Raw genomic sequence first — 20,847 nt, 5'->3', positions numbered from 1 at the left:
ATTCCCAAATATAAGATTATATTTTCAAAGTTTGCTGTATAACCTCCGTGGGTTTCTTTACTTCACTGGATGTTAATTCCCCTTTCTTAAAACAGAAGTTGTAGAAGTTGATTAGTGGAACAAATCCAGCAAGCAAACAACCATGTGTATTCACACTACAGGCCCATTAAGTTTCTCCCATGAAGTTTTGTAAAGATTACTACTTCAAGGGGAAAAAATCTGATTTATATTATTTATGCAGAGAGAAACTATAATAATACACTAGGTGTTAGCAAGTACCTACCGTCATTGTTTCATCATCGGTATGATCAAATTGGGAAGGAGTTATATCACCAGGACACTATTATTCTTCACATTAAAGAGAAAAGATGACTTTTCATTACTTCATTTTATTTTAATGGCATTCTTTTATTTTATCTGTGGTTAATACCAGTAGATAGTCTCAGGTCCTATGAAGATGTAATTTGAGGACCTAGATAGTTGTTCCTCATTTAAAATTCTCTTCCTAAAGGAATCAAAACAAATTCATGTCGTATGTATTTTGCAGACATTTTTTTTATTTCATCTTTTATCTTTTACATGCTTAGACCTGAAGAAGATAGTCTGGCTTTAAACTACTGGAAGCTTATTTATTAAAGGTTATAAATATTGCTTGATTAAAACTAAAAACTTTTAAGTGTTGTAATTTTTAAATATTATTGATCTCACAAAGAAACAAGACCTATATCATAAAATAATGCTAAGTCTCATGAATTTTTAATCTTCTGCCTTGCTCCCTCTAGTGGATATTTAGGATAAAATTCACTTTTCGCCTCCTTTTGTGTGGGTCAAAATGTGCCTGTTTTTATTTTGCCTCAAAAGTTAAGTATATAGGAAACTTACTGGAACCTTTTGTCCTTTTGAAAATCTCTTTATCTTTTTAACTCAGGAAATAATAAACCAGAGTCTCTCAAGATTGCTTTTGGTATTTCTTTCAAATATCACCCTGAATTTTAGAATAACTAAATCCTTATTACCACCCTTGATAATGGTGGTACAAGAGCTTGATATGGTAGTCATAAGACAGACTGTCCCATAGTCACAAGGTCACCAGATGTGGTTGGCATCAGGGCAAAAGCAGCTATTCTTTCCTTGTTATGAAATTTCTTAAGTCACACACATACAAGTTCTTTGACTCTTTAATATAAAAGACTGTTGTCTCATCTGTGTAGATGGCTTTATCTCAAGAATCCCATAGTAACTATGGTTTACTTCTGACATTTTTTTCATCTAAAATTAATGTAATTTTAGATAACAAAAATTATTTCTGTCCCTTAAAAAAGTTGTATAGAAAACAAACAGCAACAGCAAATGAACAGAACAGAAGATAACTAGTGTTAACACTGTAGTGCAGGCAAGACAAATCAATCTCAGGATCACTTTTTGGCCTCGAAGTTTTTAAAGCACCCTGTAGCCCTGACGGGATGAGAGTCTCCCCTCTGGCCCATCTGCAGTTTTTAATCATAACAAACCACCAAATATTTTATGACCTATAAGACTGCCAATGACCATACTTTATTGCATTTCTAACAAAGAAAAATATATCAGCTTGATCTGTAAAGGAATTTTATCTACCTTTGAAAATTTATTCCCTTTAGGGATCATGGTAGCCAATCAGGAACCAGAAGTTTCTCTGCCTTCCCCAGAGTGTGGGAGGAAGGTTTATGAAGTCATGGAACCTTTCCATTTGTATTAAACGCTATCTTTTTTTTTTCCCTTAAAAAATAAAAATTGATCTTTTGGTCATTTAAAATATCTTGTGAATACACTAACAGTGACATTTAAAAATATAACTGGGAAGCAATTAATAGATCCCAGGTACTGAGTTTAATGATATGAAGATACTGTCCCAAGTTTTGTATGAATTTTAAATCTTTTTATTTACCTTCTGTTCTCTAAAATAGTGTTGGATATATAGATATTGTTGTATTGCTGTAAAAGTCTTAGGGGTCATTTTAAAATATCTTTTAATAACCATTTTTAATAGCTCTTATGTACAAACCTTTATAATGGTTTTCTGGCATTGTGCTTTTTTATACCTAATATTTAAATATTCTCTCATGAGTTCTGAGAAACTGCCTTAATATACTGTTGTTTTGCTGTATCTTTTAAAGTAACACTGTTCCTTCTATTTCTCTAGATATCTATGCATTTATGTAGGACCTATCATCATAGTGCCTAGGCACTATGTTTGATGTCAACCATAAGAGGAAACTTGCCAAGAAATCTTGGTTTAATATCTGTCACTTAAGACAACAATTAATCTGTTTTCCACTGTTTGGATTCTTAAATTGTACTCCTTCAGCCAGAGGAGCTTACGCTGCTGCTCATAAAGCTGAGACGGCAGCAGGCCGAACTGAGTAGTGTCCGGGAGCACACGTTAGCACAGCTCATGCAGCTGAAACTTGAGGCCCACAGCCCAAAGGTCAGCTATGAAGAGTTTTGTATGTGTCATCTGCCATTACCACTTATTATGAGCCACTCATTAATCAGTTTGATTGGTGTCATTAGTGTCGAGCATGAGCCCATACAGTCATTGAAGCAACATTACGATCTCCTATTGACCCTTTGAGAATTCACTTATTTATACTTTATTAAAGGGAAATATGGGTAGGATGAATTTCTTCTTAGCCTTCCAACCCACTCACCCACCAATTTTTGGCCGTGAGGAAGGAAATGCATACAGACTTCAAAACAGTATTGTCATTTGCTGTATACTGAAGCTTCCACATCTGATAAAACAGATATTGAAAAGTCCTATGATTTCCTGGAGAGTAATAAGTTGAAAATCAAATATATATTATAGTAATACTACCTTTTAAATGTCAGAGATGAAGTATAAGATACTTTTGTTCTTGATTAAAAGAATGAACGCATTTGTAAACCTTTCTCAAAGGGTTTAATAGCCTCTGGTTATAGGAGAAACATCCAAAGAAGTAGTCCTATGTCATGGAAAAGTATAAACATGTAAAACTTGTAACATCGAGTCTGTTAAAGCCATTTGAAGGATTTTTCTGCTTAATATTTTAGCTTCTATGCATGTCTATTTAATTTCTTATGAAACAAGGTATAATTTTATAATAATCTAGTATATCATCTGTACAGTTTACAGGGGAGCATGTATGTGAAAGTTGTATACTGTGACATAGTAGGTTGTGGTAAACTACCTGTTTTTCTTATCTCAAAATTGACTTTTCATGAACTCTACACCCTCTTTCTCTATCCCTTTGTTTCTTGATTGATGCCTACTAGAATGAAATTCTTTCACATCATCTTCAAAGGAACACCATGTATTTGGATCATCAGGTGGGATTTGTAGAATTTTTTTGCTTATAATACCTAATACAACTCTTGAAATGTAGTACAGTTTTCCAGGCTACTCAAATATTTCAGGCATTTAGAGCTAATAGCATGACTTTTACAAGTGACAGAATAAGATTCCTAACAGTGAATTCAGAAATACCAGAAAAACAAACACACACACAAAAAAACAACCAACTAGAAAGGACAGGTGTGAATGTTAGGGGCCATACAGATGCTGGTTACTGGAAAATTGAGTGACTGAATTCTCCAGATTTCCCTTTTCTTATCCCAAAAAGACTCATATACTCATTAAAGCTTATCTCTGCTTGGAGCTGACCTAATTAAAGAAATAGATACCAAGCTGGAAATGCCTTGTTGGAAGACCAGGACATGGGGAGGAGACATGCTATGTATTCCATATGGGTGAAAGTGTGATGGTCATTTTTAATCGTATAACTTTGGTCCTTTTTGCCATCTCCTCCTGGTGTTTGGTCTTTGCTATGTAGAGACAGTTTTATAGTAGCCTACAGTTCCTCGAATTACCTAGTGGTAGCAATGGATGTGGATGATTAGGGTGAATGGCATTTCATGAACAGGGACTGACACTTCCATATTTCAGTTTTTATGAAATTATCTTTAATATTTAATTTTATGAGAATTTTTGATATGTTCTTAAACATAGAATTTCTTCTAATGAATGCATTTTTTAGCTATATAAATTAAGCTATAACTTGTTTTAGTTTGTTTTAAAATGTTCAAACTTGAACATTTTACCAAATGAAAGAAGTTACTGTGAGAAAGGTTATAAGACAGTTGTTTACATATTTATTTATATTTGCCTACTTAAAGCAAAATAATAGTGTACTGCTTTAGTTCTATTTAAAGAGGGATTTTACATTAGGATAACCCTTTAAAAGAAGTTCAGTCGTTTTTAAAAAAAATTTAAATGAAATACACTTCTCTTAATGTATAGTTTTTATTTTCCCACCTTTTCATCATGATTTTGCCTATGGGAATGCTTTAGAAGTCAGTATTTTGTGACTCCAAATTCCAAACCACTCCAAAGAGTGTACTGTTGAAATTTAACCATGGTGTACATTGTACACTTTGAAAGCAATCTAATAAAGACACATTAGCCAATGAAATAGTAAAATAAGTCTTCCCTCAAAATGCCACACTGCCAGAAAGGCTCTAAGATACATGGTTAATAACATTCATAAAAGCTTTTGCCTATAAATAGAGATAGTTCTGAAAAATGATGGGATACTACAAAAATTAGGTTTGAAAAACAAGAATATAAATATGAATCTGAAGTTATATAGTATCTCTGGAAATAAACCTAGTAGGTCACTGTAATTTATTACTGGCCTCAATAAAACATAACTGGAATTGCAAACACAGACCTTTAGAAAATCACCGGAGGCTCCTAGCTGGCCCGGTCTGTGCATGCGACTCTTGATCTCACCCAGTCACGAATTTGAGCCCAAAGTTGGGCACAGAGATTACTTGAATAATTAAATAAACTTTTTTAAAAAATCATAGGAAAGTTCAGCTAAATACATCAAAAATACCACCATTTGCTAAGATGCTTCTCCTCAACTCCCTTTACCAGACAGATCTCTGTTTCCTTCCCTTTGCCCAAGTGACCCAGATCCGATTGAGGTTTCTATTTCCCTTGTCCTCTCTAAGGACACTCCACTAAGCCTGTGCTACTGGAAAGGACCACACTAGTGATCCTATAGGTGGTTTCCAAAAATCTCAACTTTTCATTGATCCTCTCCACTCCTGCTACATGTCAGAAGTTTTCCAGTAATTCGCCTTTTTCTTATGTTAGATTGTGAAATAGTCATTTTAGTCCAATTTTAAAATTTTAGGATAATAAGAAGAGTTACAGAATTTTAAGATACAATAATCCTAACTGGATATACTTCACAAGATTTTGAATGCTTATTTGCACAATCAAAACAGTTTATGATGGGGAAAAAATGAGCCATTTTTAGACAATAATTAGACAATATGTAGAAAAAAGGTGGCTTTGCCCAGAAACTCAGATATGCCTAAATATATAAGGTTTTCCTACAGAAAAATCTCTCTTTAAATAAATCAAAACATTTTTTATGGTTTTAGATAATTACATTTAGTGTAAATGAAATACTTTTGAACTGTTCTACATTTTCTATCAACTATGAGGTTATAAAGTTATATAAAAGAATTCTTAATTTTGAATTACAATAATTTTTAATTCAGCTCTTTAAAAAAAAAAAAAAACATTTCCAGCTTTTAATCTTGTTACTGCCAGTCACCGATTTTAGATGACCAAATCTGTTGGTTTTTTTAGGCATTATTGGCATTATTGCCTAATTTGTAAACTGATTCACCAGTTTTTATATAACTACAAATTGGAAAGTAGATTCTAAAATCTGAAAGAGGAAAAGGCTCTGGTCACATTTTATACAATATATCATACCAAATGAATATGTACTAGTTAGTACTCACTTTTTAACACTTAATTCTTGTAGCTCAAATAAATCATTGCAATAACCTAAGGCCAGCCACAAAGTGCAGCTTTTCTCTTGCCCCTTGTGAAATGGTCAAAAGAAGGTTTGTTATTGATTGAAACTCCCTTAATCCCTATTACTGTTAATAAAAAATAGAGCCAAGTATAGTTTCTGAGTTGCTTCAGAGGTAAAATCATTTCTGATATTTCCAGAATGCTTATCACAAATAAAAAATAAAAATGCCTTATCTGAAATTCTGAACATCTACATGTTACACAGTCAATCCAGAAATCTTGACCTCTGGTCCCTATAGCTTGAACAATATAATTTGGCTTCTAATTAACCACCATTCTGAAGATGAGTCCTGTACGGAAATGTTTTTAATGATAAGAAAAGCTGTGCTAATCATATAGAATTTCCTTTGCTGTTTGTTTCATTTTTAAGTACTATTTTCATTTGCTTGTGCTTTTACAGCTCAGTTAGTAGGCTCTTCAACAGTCTACATTTATCAAGAGCAGCCTAGGTTTATTTATCACTTTTGTGAATTTTAAGATACAATAATCCTAACTGGATGTATTCACATACCTCATCCAGATTCTATTTAGAAAATGAGTGAGTATATAACTTTTTTGGTCAGTTGTGAAGGGAGGATAAATAGGAATGGGAAGTGAAAACGTTTCCATCCCCTTTCTTCATTTTCCTTACCCCGATTTTAGCTACTCCCTGCATTTGTTTCTTTCTTCCTCACATGCTTTTTCTGACTCTCCCTATTAGTGCATAAAGGAGCTGTGAGAAAATTTAGATGATGTTCCCTTTCCCTTCTTCCTAAAACCTTCCTGCTAGTTTTCCGTGTAGGCAGTGATAACAAAAAATGAGATGCTGGGAACTGAGACCAGGAAATGGGGTGGTAGGAATGGGCAGAAGGATCAAAGAACGAACTTGGAGCCCGACTTCACAAGTGTTTTGTCAGCATGCTGCCCCCTTGTGGGTAAAGTAAACATGTACCGACCTTCTCCACCACCATCACCCCTCATCCCACTCTGATTTTATTATAGCACTCCAGTAGCCAACCTTCTCCTTTAAGAATACTTGCTACAGTAAATGGAGTTTGAGTTCTACAGATCTGAGCTTTACTTGCACTGGTACTGCGGCAGGTATTTTTTTCATCTTTTAAACATAAAATTGTATCATAATGTTGAATGTGCTTTTACAAATTGCCCTTAAAATTACGACATTCTGCCTTTACCCCTCTCCCTTCAAGAGTCATCATAGTTAAATACATCAGAAACATTTGCTTGAGAACCGGAAAGGAAGAGACCTACCTCAATCAACCACGCTTGTGTTGGGGAATACCTCTTCCCCGTGCACTCAAAAGTTCTTTGTGAAAAGAATATGCCTTTGTTCCAATAATTAATAAAATTGGTTTACCTCTACCCAACTGGAGCTGTCTCCCCACTGCCAGAACATACTTAAGTCATTTCTAAATATAACATCAAAGAGTATATTCTTTAACATCAGATGGCTAAAGGATCTTACTATCCTCAGATTCTCATAGAAAAACTGGAAATTTCTGCTGACAAACCAGTTTGCCATAGTACAATAAAAGAAAAATATAGGGATCCCTGGGTGGCGCAGCGGTTTGGCGCCTGCCTTTGGCCCAGGGCGCGATCCTGGAGATCCGGGATCGAATCCCACGTCAGGCTCCCGGTGCATGGAGCCTGCTTCTCTCTCTGCCTGTGTCTCTGCCTCTCTCTCTCTCTCACTGTGTGCTTATCATAAATAAATAAAAATTAAAAAAAAAAGAAAAGAAAAGAAAAATATAGCCCACACTTACCTATGGTGTTCTTTGTTGTATAAACATGTTTTGGGATTTGTAAGAATCAATAGCTAAATCTTTCTGTCTTTTTATCAGTACATTTTTTTAAGTATCAAATGCTTATGGGGAAGATAAATTCATTTTGATTTAATACTATTAAAACATCTTGAAGAGTAAGCAAGATTTTCTCATTTGCAAAAGTTGTGTAGTAGCATTGAGATATCTGTTAAGAAAGTATAATGAAAAAACTCTATGTAGACATAAACTCTGACCACTTTTAAACATACTTGTGCCAAGAGAAATGTAAAAAGGAACAATTAATGGAATGTATGTAATTGGTGCTGAAACCATTCAAGGTAAAAATCCAAGAGTACTTTTTTGCATTTTGTTCTTTGTGTTCATGAAAGACAGCTTCCCTGTAAGGGAAGAAATGCTAACAAGATGATTGAAAAGATTCTTGATGGCTTTCATTGTTCCTGTCAATTCAGCAACCTCATTCTGTTGAGCTATTAAGCAGGATCCCATTTTCTCTAATATTTCAAGGGATCTTCGAGCCTCTATTTTTAGGGATGATTGAGAGATAATGTTTCTAGGCAATATAGAATAGGCATTTGGCAAAAGCAAACAGGAAACTGGGAAAAATGAAAGTATGTTATTTAACATTAACCCTACTAGTTACATGGCACAGAGTATCTGTATTTTCCTATGCTTTGCTATTAAGAGCAATTCTTTCTGTCTCTCCCTTACACGTCATTTATTCTTTTTTTTTCTCTTTTTTGTCTCTCCCTACCTCTGCATATTTGATCACAGAAGTAGTGGGGAGAGGGGAATAATACCCAGAAAATTCTTAAGCAGTGTATGACATTGTCAGAGCAGAACTCTTAAGATTAGATTAACAGGCAGTGGGTAGATTAGAATTGAAAATTCTCTGTGTTAATTCTGATCTCTTGGCCTGTCCACTGCCTACACAGTATTAGGATGGTTTTCCTAATTTCTTATGGTAATTAATCTATCCCTTTTTGTTAACTGTTTTTACTCATCTCAGCCTTAAACTGGGGATGTTCTCTGGTTTTGTTTTTGTTTTTTAAGCAAGCCCAACATGGACTTGAGCTTACAACTGAGATCAAGACCCGAGCTGAGATCAAGAGTCGGACGCTTAACCAACTGAGCCACTGAGGCACCCCAGAAGTTCTCTGGGTTTTAGTGTTCTCTCACCTGAGCATTCATCTGCACATCATTTTACTAGTTGTCTCTTAGTTATTCTTCACATATCTAGCCCCTGGGTTTCTCCCAGGAAGCAGAGCCTGTGATGTGGGTGTCCTTGGTGTGGGCTTGTTCTCAGGAAGTTTATTTACTATCCAGGTACAGAAGTAAGGAGAGTGAGCAGGGAAGGAGAGAATATATTATCAACTGCCTTGGCAACTTGGGCTTCATCTGACTGATACTTATTGACGAAAAAAGCAGTACAGAATTGCCCACTGAACAACAGAAGGAGGAGCATTTATACTGGCCCCCATCCTCCTTTGACCAAGAGTTGCCCCTTGAGACTAACTCTCCAGCATATTGAGGTTATTCATACATGAGAACCCCTGGGTTCCCATGCACAAAGTGGTTATTGGCTCAGCAAGAGCTGAAATAAAAGATGAGCTGGCAGGATGTGGAGAAGGGCACAAAGGTATCTAAAATATCCCCTGCTGCAGTTCCAGCTGTGTGTTTCTAGTTGCTTATAGAAATCTGCACTTGGGTGTTCTACCTTCCAACCCCAGTGTGTCCAAAATTTGGATTGTCGTCTTATCCCTCAGTTCCCTTACCAAAAAACTAAAAGCAAAAATGGTTTCAAAATATTGTTCACCTTTAACATCATTGGTATAACATTTATTGAGCTCATCATCCTTGGAGGAGAGCTCACTGGGCTTTGAGAAAGGTCAAGAACTTAATTTTAGCTATTTGCTTAGACAAAACTCAAAGTGGTTTAAGCCCTCAAAGGAAAAGAAAAAAGTGAGACCTAGTCTCCTCCTCCAGCCATGGCTAGGAGAATCTGACACCAGTCTTGGATAGTCTGATTGCCTAGTGGGTGAAAAGAAAAACCAATGGCAGCCTACCTAGAAAGATCCAGGCTGTGACAGTTCTGTTGTTCTGCCCCTCTAAGAGTAGAAATTACACAAATTTATAAAAATGGAAGAAGAGGGATGCCTGGGTGACTCAGCGGTTTTGTGTCTGCCTTCTGCTCAGGACATGATCCCAGTCCAGGGATCAAGTCCCACACCGGGCTCACTGCGGGGAGCCTGCTTCTCCCTCTGCCTGTGTCTCTGCCTCTCTCTCTGTATCTCTCGTGAATAAATAAATAAATCTTTTTAAAAAATGGAAGAATGAGGTCAGACAGCTTCTTGGAGTTAGAATATGTTCTCCTAATATTTCATCTGCCCAACATGACCATATATTAAAGTTTAAAATATCTTGAAGCCTGCATTTAAAGTACTTTAAGGACAGTTTTACTGAAAACAGGAAAATCATGAGATTCTGTAGAACTATCTGAACAGATTATTTTAGTTGAATACGTAATATCTGCATGGTGTTGAGTCAGGATAAGAGAGGCCATCATAACATCTTATAGGTGCTAAGCTCCTCATTACCATTCAGTCACAAAATCTTGGCAATGTTAAAAACACCTGCCACATTATGTCTTTCAGCTAACTTCAGGAATTTCACAAACTTTTTGCTACAAAATAAGGTCTCTTTTTGGTTTGTCACTCAGACCCTCACTCCTCTACCACCACCACCCCAACCTGTGAAACACTTCTTACCCAAAACCCCTTTTCTCCAGCCAGCAACTCACTGTTTCCCAATGCTACTTTAAAAGCAATCCCATTATCAAGTTCCACGAAGGCAAAGTTGAAGGTGAAGTAGGGCTCCCTGCTCAGTGGGGAGTCTGCTTCTCCCTTTATCCCAACCCCTTGTGATCTCTCTCTCTCAGGTAAATAAGTAAAATCTTTAAGAAAACAAAATAAAAGCATCTGATTCTCCACACTGTGGATCTGTCCAGTACCTGTTCATTCTAACAGTTTATCTGTCCAGTACCTGTTCATTCTAACAGTTTAACACTTTACAGTTTCCAGAGCACATACAATATTCCACTTGGCTTCCTATATATATCCTCTGTAGCATGTGGGTCAGTTAGATTTGTCCCTGTAAGTTAGGCCTCTAAGTTAATGCCTTGCCCAAAATCACAAAGCTAAGATGAATACATTGTATTAATGATTTTTCTTTCCTTTTTTCCTAAATCTATTTGACTTCCTTTAAAAGTATTGGAGTTATTCTTATAAATTTTTTTTTAATTTTTATTTATTTATGATAGTCACAGAGAGAGAGGCGCAGAGACACAGGCAGAGGGAGAAGCAGGCTCCATGCACCGGGAGCCCCACGTGGGATTCGATCCCAGGTCTCCAGGATCGTGCCCTGGGCCAAAGGCAGGCGCCAAACCGCTGCGCCACCCAAGGGATCCCAATGGAGTTATTCTTATATTTTCCATCTAAGATGGGAAAATGAAAACAAATTCCCCACCCCTCCTAAATGCATAGTAATTATACAGTTTTATTTTGTATTTACAAAAGCAAATATTTTTGTAGCCCAGTGACTGTAGCTTTTGCTTCTATCTTATCTTTATTAATTTTTTTCACAACATTCATTCAGCAAAGATTTATGGAGCTCAGTGTGTAAGGCAGGAAGTTACTGCTTACAAAGTAGAATTCTTTAATAATTTTCAAAGCCCAGGAAGGAAATAAAGTTGAGCATAAATGCCAAAAAACATTTTTAAGATTGACCTAAGAGTGTGATTATGTAGTTAAAACATAAATTGATAAATCTTTAAATTAATTATAGGAAGTCTGTTATTCAGTGCCAATTGTAACTCAGAATACAATTGCTATTAATAAAACCCAGGTCCCTGTATCTAGAAGATATTTTAACTTTGATTTAAAATTAAAGTATATTTTAGAGCAGATTTACCCAAAGCCAAAACAAATAACAGAGGTAATCATATTTTTTTTTTTTTTTACTAACAGAGATACCAGATTTTTACTCTTGGAATGTTTGTCCCTTTAAAATGGTATCATTAAAATACATGCAAAGAAGGGAAAATTATAACCATATCAATTATCATATCCACAATAGAACATTTTCGCAAAATAGATTTTGAGTTCTTTTAATATTTCTAGTTGCCTGTGATTTAAAAAAAATGGTACCATCAGATAATAATTTATTCCTTGAAGCTAAAGGAACAGTGGTCAAGAATGAATCATTAAATCCTCTTACTATAGTGGATATTTGATATGTAACTTTGCTTTTTTATAGATCATTAAAACATCACCTTGGTTCATTGAATATGGAAAAAAAATAAGTCATTGGTTCATTGAATATGAAAAAAAATGAGTCATTAAACAAGGAAAATAGTTTAAGCCACTGAAGTAAAAATCAGATCTGTAAAGTGTATCCTGTAACCAAAAGGATTTTAATAAAAAAAAAAAAAAAAAAATTTACTAGACCCTAGGTAAAAAGAGGTGACACTCACTGTGAATAAATTATGTAAGTAAATAATTTAGAAAGAAATTACCTAAGACCATCAGAGTTTTCTTCAAAATATACCAAAGGTATATATATCTCAAAATGGGGGTTTTAGAAATTCAGCAATTTAAGTGAGGTTTTGAGTATAGAGATTACCCTCCATTTTTCCTACTGGCTTCAGGGTATTTTTATAATGTTTCACAATAAGTGGGCCTTATAATTGGCAATCCTAAAGCCAGTACTTATTGCATCAGCCAGTTTAGAAATGCTTCTGCTTTTTCTTTTAAGGGAATGTCAGATAGGTTTGACCCCTATATTAGTATCCCAATTTGTTGTTCCTTTTTTTAACCCATCTTTTTCCCTTGGAGAGAAAGAGAAAATCTTATATTGTCTAGCTGCATCTCCTAAGGTACCATTGATTCCCCTGAATATATAGCAATAGTAATATTTTCCCAAAGTTTTACTTTTAGAAAACATCTATAGCATGGACATTTTATTCATAATGCTTTAAAATGTTCACAGTAATAGACCTCAGTACTTTGCCCCACCAGTTATAAAGAGACTTATTTACATTCCTCTATTTAAAAAGTCACTTCAAATTTTCCTGCTCCCTGTTAAACAATGAGTAGTTTGAATAGGTAGTCATACCCTTCAATCTCAGGTTCTTGGACTTTCAGATGTTCCTAGAGTGAGAGTGGAAGGCATTTACATTGTCATTATCTAAATGACCTGTTTATAAAGGCCCCCACATTCCTCAGAGCTTCACCCTAAGCATGTCAAATTCTTTAGCGTTTTAGTCTTGCCACACTTCTTAAGAGTTTATTGATCTAGACGCAGGAGGACATTCTTGAGAAATGAATTCTTCAGTGATTAGGCCATCAGGGGTTTTTGCTATTGTTAAGACAGATTCTCAACTTAAATATTCTTTTCCTAAGAAGTCATTAAGAACTCGGGAAAAGTCCATTTTCCATTTAAATAGAAAATGACAGCACAGAAATGGGTCTTCTCATTGGTTGTCCGGACAAAAGCTCTGTGGGGTAGATAGATAGGAGTCATCCAGACTGCTTGCTCCAAAAAAAGGAGGGAGCTATTAGCACAGCATTCAAACTCAAACTCAATTACAAGACCGAGCTTGAACAAATGTTTTCCCCTTCTGGGAATAAGATCTAGATCAGGGGAAAAAAATTATACTAAATTTACTTGTATAGAATTTCTAAGCCTACTAATAAGTTAGTTACATTTTTATAAATGTAAAATTCTTTTTCTCAGTCACACTCGTCACATTTAAAGGGCTGAGGAAGCCACATGGCCACTGTATTGGACTACAGCATATAGACATTTTCATCATCACAGAAGGTTATATTGGCCAACACTGTTCTAGATGATTTATTATATAAACTTTTTAAAGACCAATTAAGCCACTACTTAACCACTTTTTTTTTTTTTTTTTTTTTTTTTGAAGATTTTATTAGAGAGGCAGAGACACAGGCAGAGGGAGAAGCAGGCTCCATGCAGAGAGCCCGATGCGGGACTCAATCCTGGGACTCCAGGATAGCCCCCTGAGCCAAAGGCAGGTGCTAAACCACTGAGCCACCCAGGGATCCCTACTTAACCACCTCTTAAAGGAAGATTCAGGAACTAATCTTTTCCAAGGGTAAATGATATGAATGGCCATCTTGTCTCTGGTTACTGCTGATCTTTCTCTTTCCTACCATTTACCCCAAAATTATTCAGAAGTATTTTTGTCATGAGTTGGAATATCCTGTTCCTTCTGCATTAGTAGCTGGCCTAATTTCTAAGATAAAGACTTTGAAACTGATATTTAGGAGTTGCTAGACAAATGGAATAGCTGGCAGTTGGATTCCTGGCACCCCCAGATCCCCTATGATTCTGCAAAGTCCACCAATAATATTAATAATGAAATTCAGCTGATTTTTTTAAGGGGATTTAATATCTTAATGTTTTATCTCATACAAAGATAATGTTTTAATGTAGATGGAATACTTGCATTTAGACAATTAGTTTGGAATTTTTTCATCTTGATATTTGTGCAGATAGCTTGATTAACCTTTAGTACCAACTCATCAGAACCTTGAAAAATTCTTTATTGAGGACAGATGAAATTAGTCCTCAATTATTTGAGTTAATGCCAAGATGGGACCATGGTTGTCAAGCCTGATTTCCTGTCAGAACCGTCAGTGGATGTTTCAGAAAAAGTACAATACTTAGGGCCCTCTTTCCCCTAGTCCCTGGAAGAATTGCCAGAACCCAGCCTGTATATGTTTTTAAATATCCAGGTGATATTTTTTTTTTAGTCAAGTTTGAGAACTATTGAGATAAATTATCACAAGAAACACCAAAGACAGAAGGAAAGTCCAGTTTTCTGAAATAAACACTATCTTAGTGCTTTCTAACCTTTTCATGTGTGGCACATATAGAAAGTAACGATATTTGTACAGTACCTTGGTGGGAACTGAAGAAGGTGCTATCAGCGACATGGTAGGTCCACTGAGGACTGAGGTGGTCCCTATCTCCACACACCTGTAATCCATTCCCAGCCTACAGGTGTCAGTTGGGAAGTTCTGCTCAAGATCCTACTAAGTGTGACATAGTTACATATGATTATGTTGAAAAGGTGTTTTAGTGATGAGTTTTTAAGTCAAGATATTTCTGATAGTAATATCAGAAGATACTGTTTGGGGCAGCCCAGGTGGTTCAGCGGTTTAGCGCCGCCTTCGGCCCAGGGCGTGATCCTGGAGACCTGGGATCAAGTCCCATGTCGGGCTCCCTACATGGAGCCTGCTTCTCCCTCTGCCTGTGTCTCTGTCTCTGTGTCTCTCATGAATAAATAAATAAAATCTTTAAAAAAAAAAAAAAGAACTGTTTGTTCACATTAGCCCAGCATACCTCAGAACTGAGAAAGAGGCTGGAATTAAGTATCAGACTTCTTAGGTAGTTTTTCTAAACATTTGGACTTAAAGTTTCAAGTAAAAATAAGTGTTTTTCTGATAAACAAATACATTGACATTACCTAAGTGTATTTCCAAGTTATTTCCACTTATATATTCTTTTTTTATTGCTTGAGTTAGTTATAAAAATAGTGTAATGCCTGGATCATTCATTCTCATTTTATTATTATAAAATAATGAATCTTATTATTAATAGCTATATAATTTATCAATTAACTTGAAACCTAAACTTATATTAGCTGTTAGGTCAAACATGGAATTAAAGTATTTGGAAGTAAAGCATTTAACTCATTTCCAAGTGAATCATTAAACATCTTCCACATACTAATAGTCTTTCTCTGGCTCTCATTCCCTAAAACAAAATACATTTGCTGTTAACACCACTATCATAATAAGTGTTTAGGATTCTCTTCAAATCAGAAGAGAATTGTTGGATTTTTTTTTTTTTAAGAACTTGAGCATGAAATTCTAATGGAATGCTCCATTGAAGCACTATGTATTATGTCATTGTTTACTACTTTATTTTTTTTTAAGATTTTATTTATTCATTTATGAGAGACCCAGAGAGAGAGAGAGAGAGAGGCAGAGACACAGGCAGAGGGAGAAGCAGCCTCCATGCAGGGAGCCTGACGTGGGAGTCGATCCCAGGTTTCCAGGATCATGGCAATGCTCAACCGCTCAGCCACCCAGGCATCCCAATTGTTTACTACTTAAACTGAAAAGCTATTTTAAAGTTTACATAGCCAAAGCCAGATAGAATATGTTTTTTTAAGTTACAGAAACAAAGTTAGTTTCTTAGTATTAAAATATAAAATATTTGAGAGGTGTTTTAAATGAAAGGAACTGCTAGCCTACTTCTAGAATATATTAGGAGATAAAGCAGATCTAGTCTTTCTAATTCTATAAATCTGGAAAGAGTGAAAGTTCTGTCAGATCATTGAAATCGCTTAAGAGGGACCGAGCTCTCATGGTAATTGCATGCAGGTGTCTTGAGCTGTTGAATATCACATGCCTTAAAGAGAGAGCCACCACATACAGGCCACTTTAGAATCATTCTTAACAGCCCACTACTCATTCGTGCTAACAGCTCTTGGTTAGCTAGGTGTGTTGCCCTAGGGAATTCTGAAATGATCCTGCTGCTTCTGCCTTTCCATTACTCCATCTCTTGAGTAATTATGGATTATTAGTAGTAAAATGGAATCTCAAGAAGAGTGTGAGCTGAAGAGTATGCACTGTTATCAAATTATATTTTACTTTAACACTATGAGAACATCATAGTTACTTCTGCCAAAGGAATCTTTAGACCAACCTATCACCTTGGTATTTTAATGACATCGAAGATTTCTCAAGTTGCTCATTAGAATGATCTGGGAATAACGGTGTCTTTTCAGGTTCCTCAAGTGGTGTGAGTGTGGGTTAAGAACCCCTGGTCTAAACTTGAATTTTGATTTCTGAAGTAATAATTTAAAAAAGGGTGGAAGATATTGTAAGATAGTTACATGTATTTACAAATCTGTAGGTTAGTTTCTTTTTTTAATGAGTTAACAGTTTTCCTAATAAATTTCTGATGTGGATACAGATTTGTAAAACAGAATAAAAGTTTATAAGAACAGTTTTCTAGATCAGGACCTTACTACACCAGTCAACTCTGATAGGTTTCTTCCACCTTAATTCTCAGCCTTGAACATGATAGGAACACATGGTTCTCAAATTTTTCTTGGCTTCTTTGCATCACCAAAGAGTATTTGCCAAAAGATATGGTTGTTCCGTTAATTTTATTTCATGTTTATGTATTTTTATCCTTGACTCTTTAATACTTTTTTTTTTTTATTAGAAAAACACTGTCTACTCTGGGGAGAACTTGAGAAATGCAGAAAAGTATAGAGAAAGGAAAAAATAATCTGCAGTCCCACAATTCAAAATAATTGCTGCTAACATTTTTGTTCCTTTGTTGTACTAAATTGTCAGTTTCTAGAGATGACTTCTAATTTTAATACTCTGGGATTTGATATGTATGAAATGTCTCATAAAGAGAAATAGTCAATTTCAGAAATGATCTCTGAAACACTCTGCAGTTTGTATAATTTAAATACTATTTTTGCTTTTAGTTTTTCTATTCCTAAGTTAGTTTCTTCTTGAAAATAACCTTTCTCGGTGACTCAAGTATTTAATAAGCTTTGACATATAAATTAAATAAAGACATTTTACAATCACACATATGGCATTCCTTGATACACATGCATATTTGCCCTCTCAAAGTAGTCCACCAAATAAGTCAGGCTTGATTACCCTTCTACAGAAACCATATTGTCCCTTCAAGTAAATTTACCAGGCTGAGAGTATGAACATTTGTCCTCAATCTGTACTATATTGAATCTCCACGGAGAGGTGTGAGCCATACTGACCTAGCCATTTGACACATAGGCCCATTTGTAGTGCCACATTTCTGAGACTTAGTGGGCGATTTCATTTTGATCTTGAGTATTGTTTACATTTGGATACTCTCTGATCTCCATTTTTTAAAGCCTGCATGCACCTGACCTCCACCCAACACAAAAAAAAAATCTGAGCCCAGTATTCTTTTGGCTAATTTCCATTATACAATTATACTATTGAAAGATAGTAATCGTGAAAGATAGTAATCGTGAGATTGCTTTGAAAATTAAAATTTAAAGTGGATAGAGACTTAAGCTTACTTCTGTTACATCAATACAGTCAAATGAATAAGCCAAAACAAAAAACAGTTACACTCTGTTCCAAGGTCCACATTTGGTTAAGGTAACTAACATTCCCTTAAAACATAGAGGGCACTTGAAAATATAAAGAGATCTTAAATTTCCATGATAAAAATTTTTTCTCCTAAAGAAAAATTTATATCTCTAGTTGTCTATTTATACGTTACTTTCTACCACTGTAAAAAAAAATTGCCTTAAACTGCATATCAACACATCTATTTTCCTGTGTACATGAAATGTCACTAATAAATGTCTTAATTGCTTACTGGCCAGGATTGCAGGGAAGAAAACGAAATTTGAGTGTGATTGATATGCAAGTGTTGAGATTTAAAAATAAATTGCTTTTTAAAAATAAAGTATTTAGCTTGAATAAAACTTAAATTTTGAACCAGTTTAAATTTGACAATCAAAACATTTTATTGACATGTAACATTAGTAACTAGGCTGAAAATAAAATTGTCTAGATAATGCATTTTTCAGGATTTATCTTTTGATTACATTATGCATTTATTAACCCAGAGATTAGTAAACTTTTATTGTAGATTTAATGGAGTCAGTAAAATAGCATTTGCTAACCATATTAAAAATGCTTATTTTCACTAATATGTAGGATGAAAATTATGTAAAGTGTATGTTACCAAGTGCCATTAAAAACAGACTTGTCTGCTTACAAATGGTACAACTTCATTGGCCTTTTACTCTCTATATAGCATGATGATTCTCTTTTGAATGCTTTAGCTCTTGAGTCCAGAGCCTACTAAAACAAATATTTTTCTAGAGGCAGTAATTAAGTACAACATAGCTGGAAATGTGAAACATGGTTTCAGCCTTTTTAGGAACTAGGGAAATATATCAAGTCTTTGCTAAATAAATTTCAGTTTGCATGTCTTGAAATAATTCTACATGTTGTGTTATACTGTGAGAAAATCCAAAATAGAATGTTTATGGATGTCTATCAAAATTAACTTTAATGAAATACATGATTATCTAAATGACAAGATAAAAAAAAAATGACAAGATATACTGAGTATTATATTATACAATTTTAGTATTTTTAATATTATAAGAACTAGTATTTTTCTGATCAGTACTACAAAGAACTGAATATTGTTTTAAGCTTTTTTTACTAAATAATTAAATGATGCCAATTTCTCCTTTTAAGTAGGTTGTTACTCTGTAGTTTATTCTTTGAATAAGTCATGATGATTTATCATCTATTTTAGTATATATGAGGATAGTCATTGGCTATATTGATTATATTTAGAAAGTAAAATGCAGTTGCAGCAATATTGCAATTAGTAAACATTTTTTATAACCTGGGAAGTATTTTACAGCATTTAATATTTGCTTGGAATGGTTTATAAAATCTGTACAACCTTGGGGTAAAATGTAAACAACTGCACTATTAGGAAGATATTAAAGTAGAGGCTATATTTACAGTGTCGTCTTTCAAATCTAGCTATGCTGTAAACTGATGTTTGCTGTATGCTCCTCCTGATTTGAAATAGATGAAAGAAAATGAACCTATTATCACCATGGTTCACACAATGATTGAGAACTCGGCGCTAAGACCCCAACTGTACCAGCAAGTAAGGTCTTGGACAGTGAATGATACTGCTTTATCATCTGCAAAATCCCTCAGTGACAGTTTTGGTTTATCCTCAGAGTTACTCATAACATTAGTGTTTTCTTATTTCATTTTTTGTTTATGTCTCTTTGGAAAAATGCAATTCATCCATGCTTTTTAAGATGCTGCAGTATTCTTAGCATGGCTTTGCTGAACATTTTGCCGTTGAATATTAAGTGTGCCATTTTCCTGAAGTTTTTGTGCAGAGTATTTGATTGATATGTACTTGGAGGTCTGCAGTACATTTGCAAATTTTTTTACTAGATTGCCATTAATTTCGATTAATTCTAAAACCATTAGAACTGATTTCTAGGGAAAACTTTTTTAAAAAATCTTTTTTTCCTTTTAGGGGCAGCCCCCATAACACTCTACCCTACTCCACTGTCTTAGGAATAGATAATATTTGTATGGGAGTTGTTTAAATCTAGTTTCTGTCCTGTGGTATATAGTAAGACCTGAAGATAGCCACTTCGTAACATACTGGAATATCTTCTCCCAGTATTCTTATCATTCTTATGCCATCATATGCATCATCTTACCTCATTCTTTTCCCTAACTCAAAACATGTGCCATGGAGCTGGTTGGCTTTAATTTAGGACCTTGGTAATCTGCAGATCTGCAAAAGAAGTCATTTTATACATTTCTATCCCAATTTTTTCATATTTCATGGTCTAAATGTTCTTAGCTCTGTGTTTTGCAACATCAGCTTCTTCCACTTCAACACTTCAAATTACTGTGGCCTCTGACCTGTTATAATACTTTAAAATTCATATAGAGGAAGAGAAATAACTAACATGAAAAATGAATGTATTTGAATTAAAATATATAAAAGCACCTAGTGAAAAGGAGCACCTTGAACTCCCTGGCTTTTGCAGGCCACTGGTTTGCTTTAGTCATCTCAGAATCAGCATCATGGATGGGCCTCCTATCTGGGAGATTAAAACTCTAGGTAGGAAGGTAAGTAAGGTGACTCTTAGGAGCACAGTTTTCAAAACAATGTAATGTGTTTGAGCAAAGTTTTCTATCAATAAAGAAACGAAGTATTAAATATTTAAAGTTAAACAGCTTTACTTTTCAAAAGTAAATGAAACCTCTGTATTTTTAAAGTAACCAGATTATATAATCTTGACATTTCATTCCAAAATGCCACTGCTGAGTACCTTTTGCCCTTGTTCTGGAATTATACCTTTTTCAGTGTCTGAAGCTGTCACTTTATCACTTTATATGATAAATTGACGAGATCAAAGGCATTTTGTTGTAATAGGTTGTACTTTGACTTTTCATATTTGCATATTTTCAG

The 20,847-nt window shown here is 34.8% G+C and overlaps 1 protein-coding gene across 17 annotated transcripts in view; it reads left to right on the top strand.

Moving 5' to 3' along the window:
• PLEKHA5 (pleckstrin homology domain containing A5) overlaps positions 1–20,847 on the top strand; it is a 241,865-nt gene that overhangs the window by 169,252 nt on the left and 51,766 nt on the right. For 11 of the 17 annotated variants that reach the window (XM_077870867.1, XM_077870862.1, XM_077870865.1 and 8 more), the window contains 3 exons: positions 2,345–2,464; positions 3,292–3,345; positions 19,429–19,509. The exons of the other annotated variants lie outside the window; for them this stretch is intronic. In XM_077870867.1, coding sequence (XP_077726993.1) covers positions 2,345–2,464; positions 3,292–3,345; positions 19,429–19,509 — 255 coding nt within the window. The remainder of the gene's footprint in view (positions 1–2,344; positions 2,465–3,291; positions 3,346–19,428; positions 19,510–20,847) is intronic. 17 annotated transcript variants of the gene reach the window in all.

Source organism: Canis aureus, chromosome 25 (genome assembly GCF_053574225.1).
Source record: "Canis aureus isolate CA01 chromosome 25, VMU_Caureus_v.1.0, whole genome shotgun sequence".
Lineage (NCBI taxonomy): Eukaryota > Metazoa > Chordata > Mammalia > Carnivora > Canidae > Canis > Canis aureus.
This window is presented reverse-complemented; position numbering and strand designations above follow the sequence as displayed.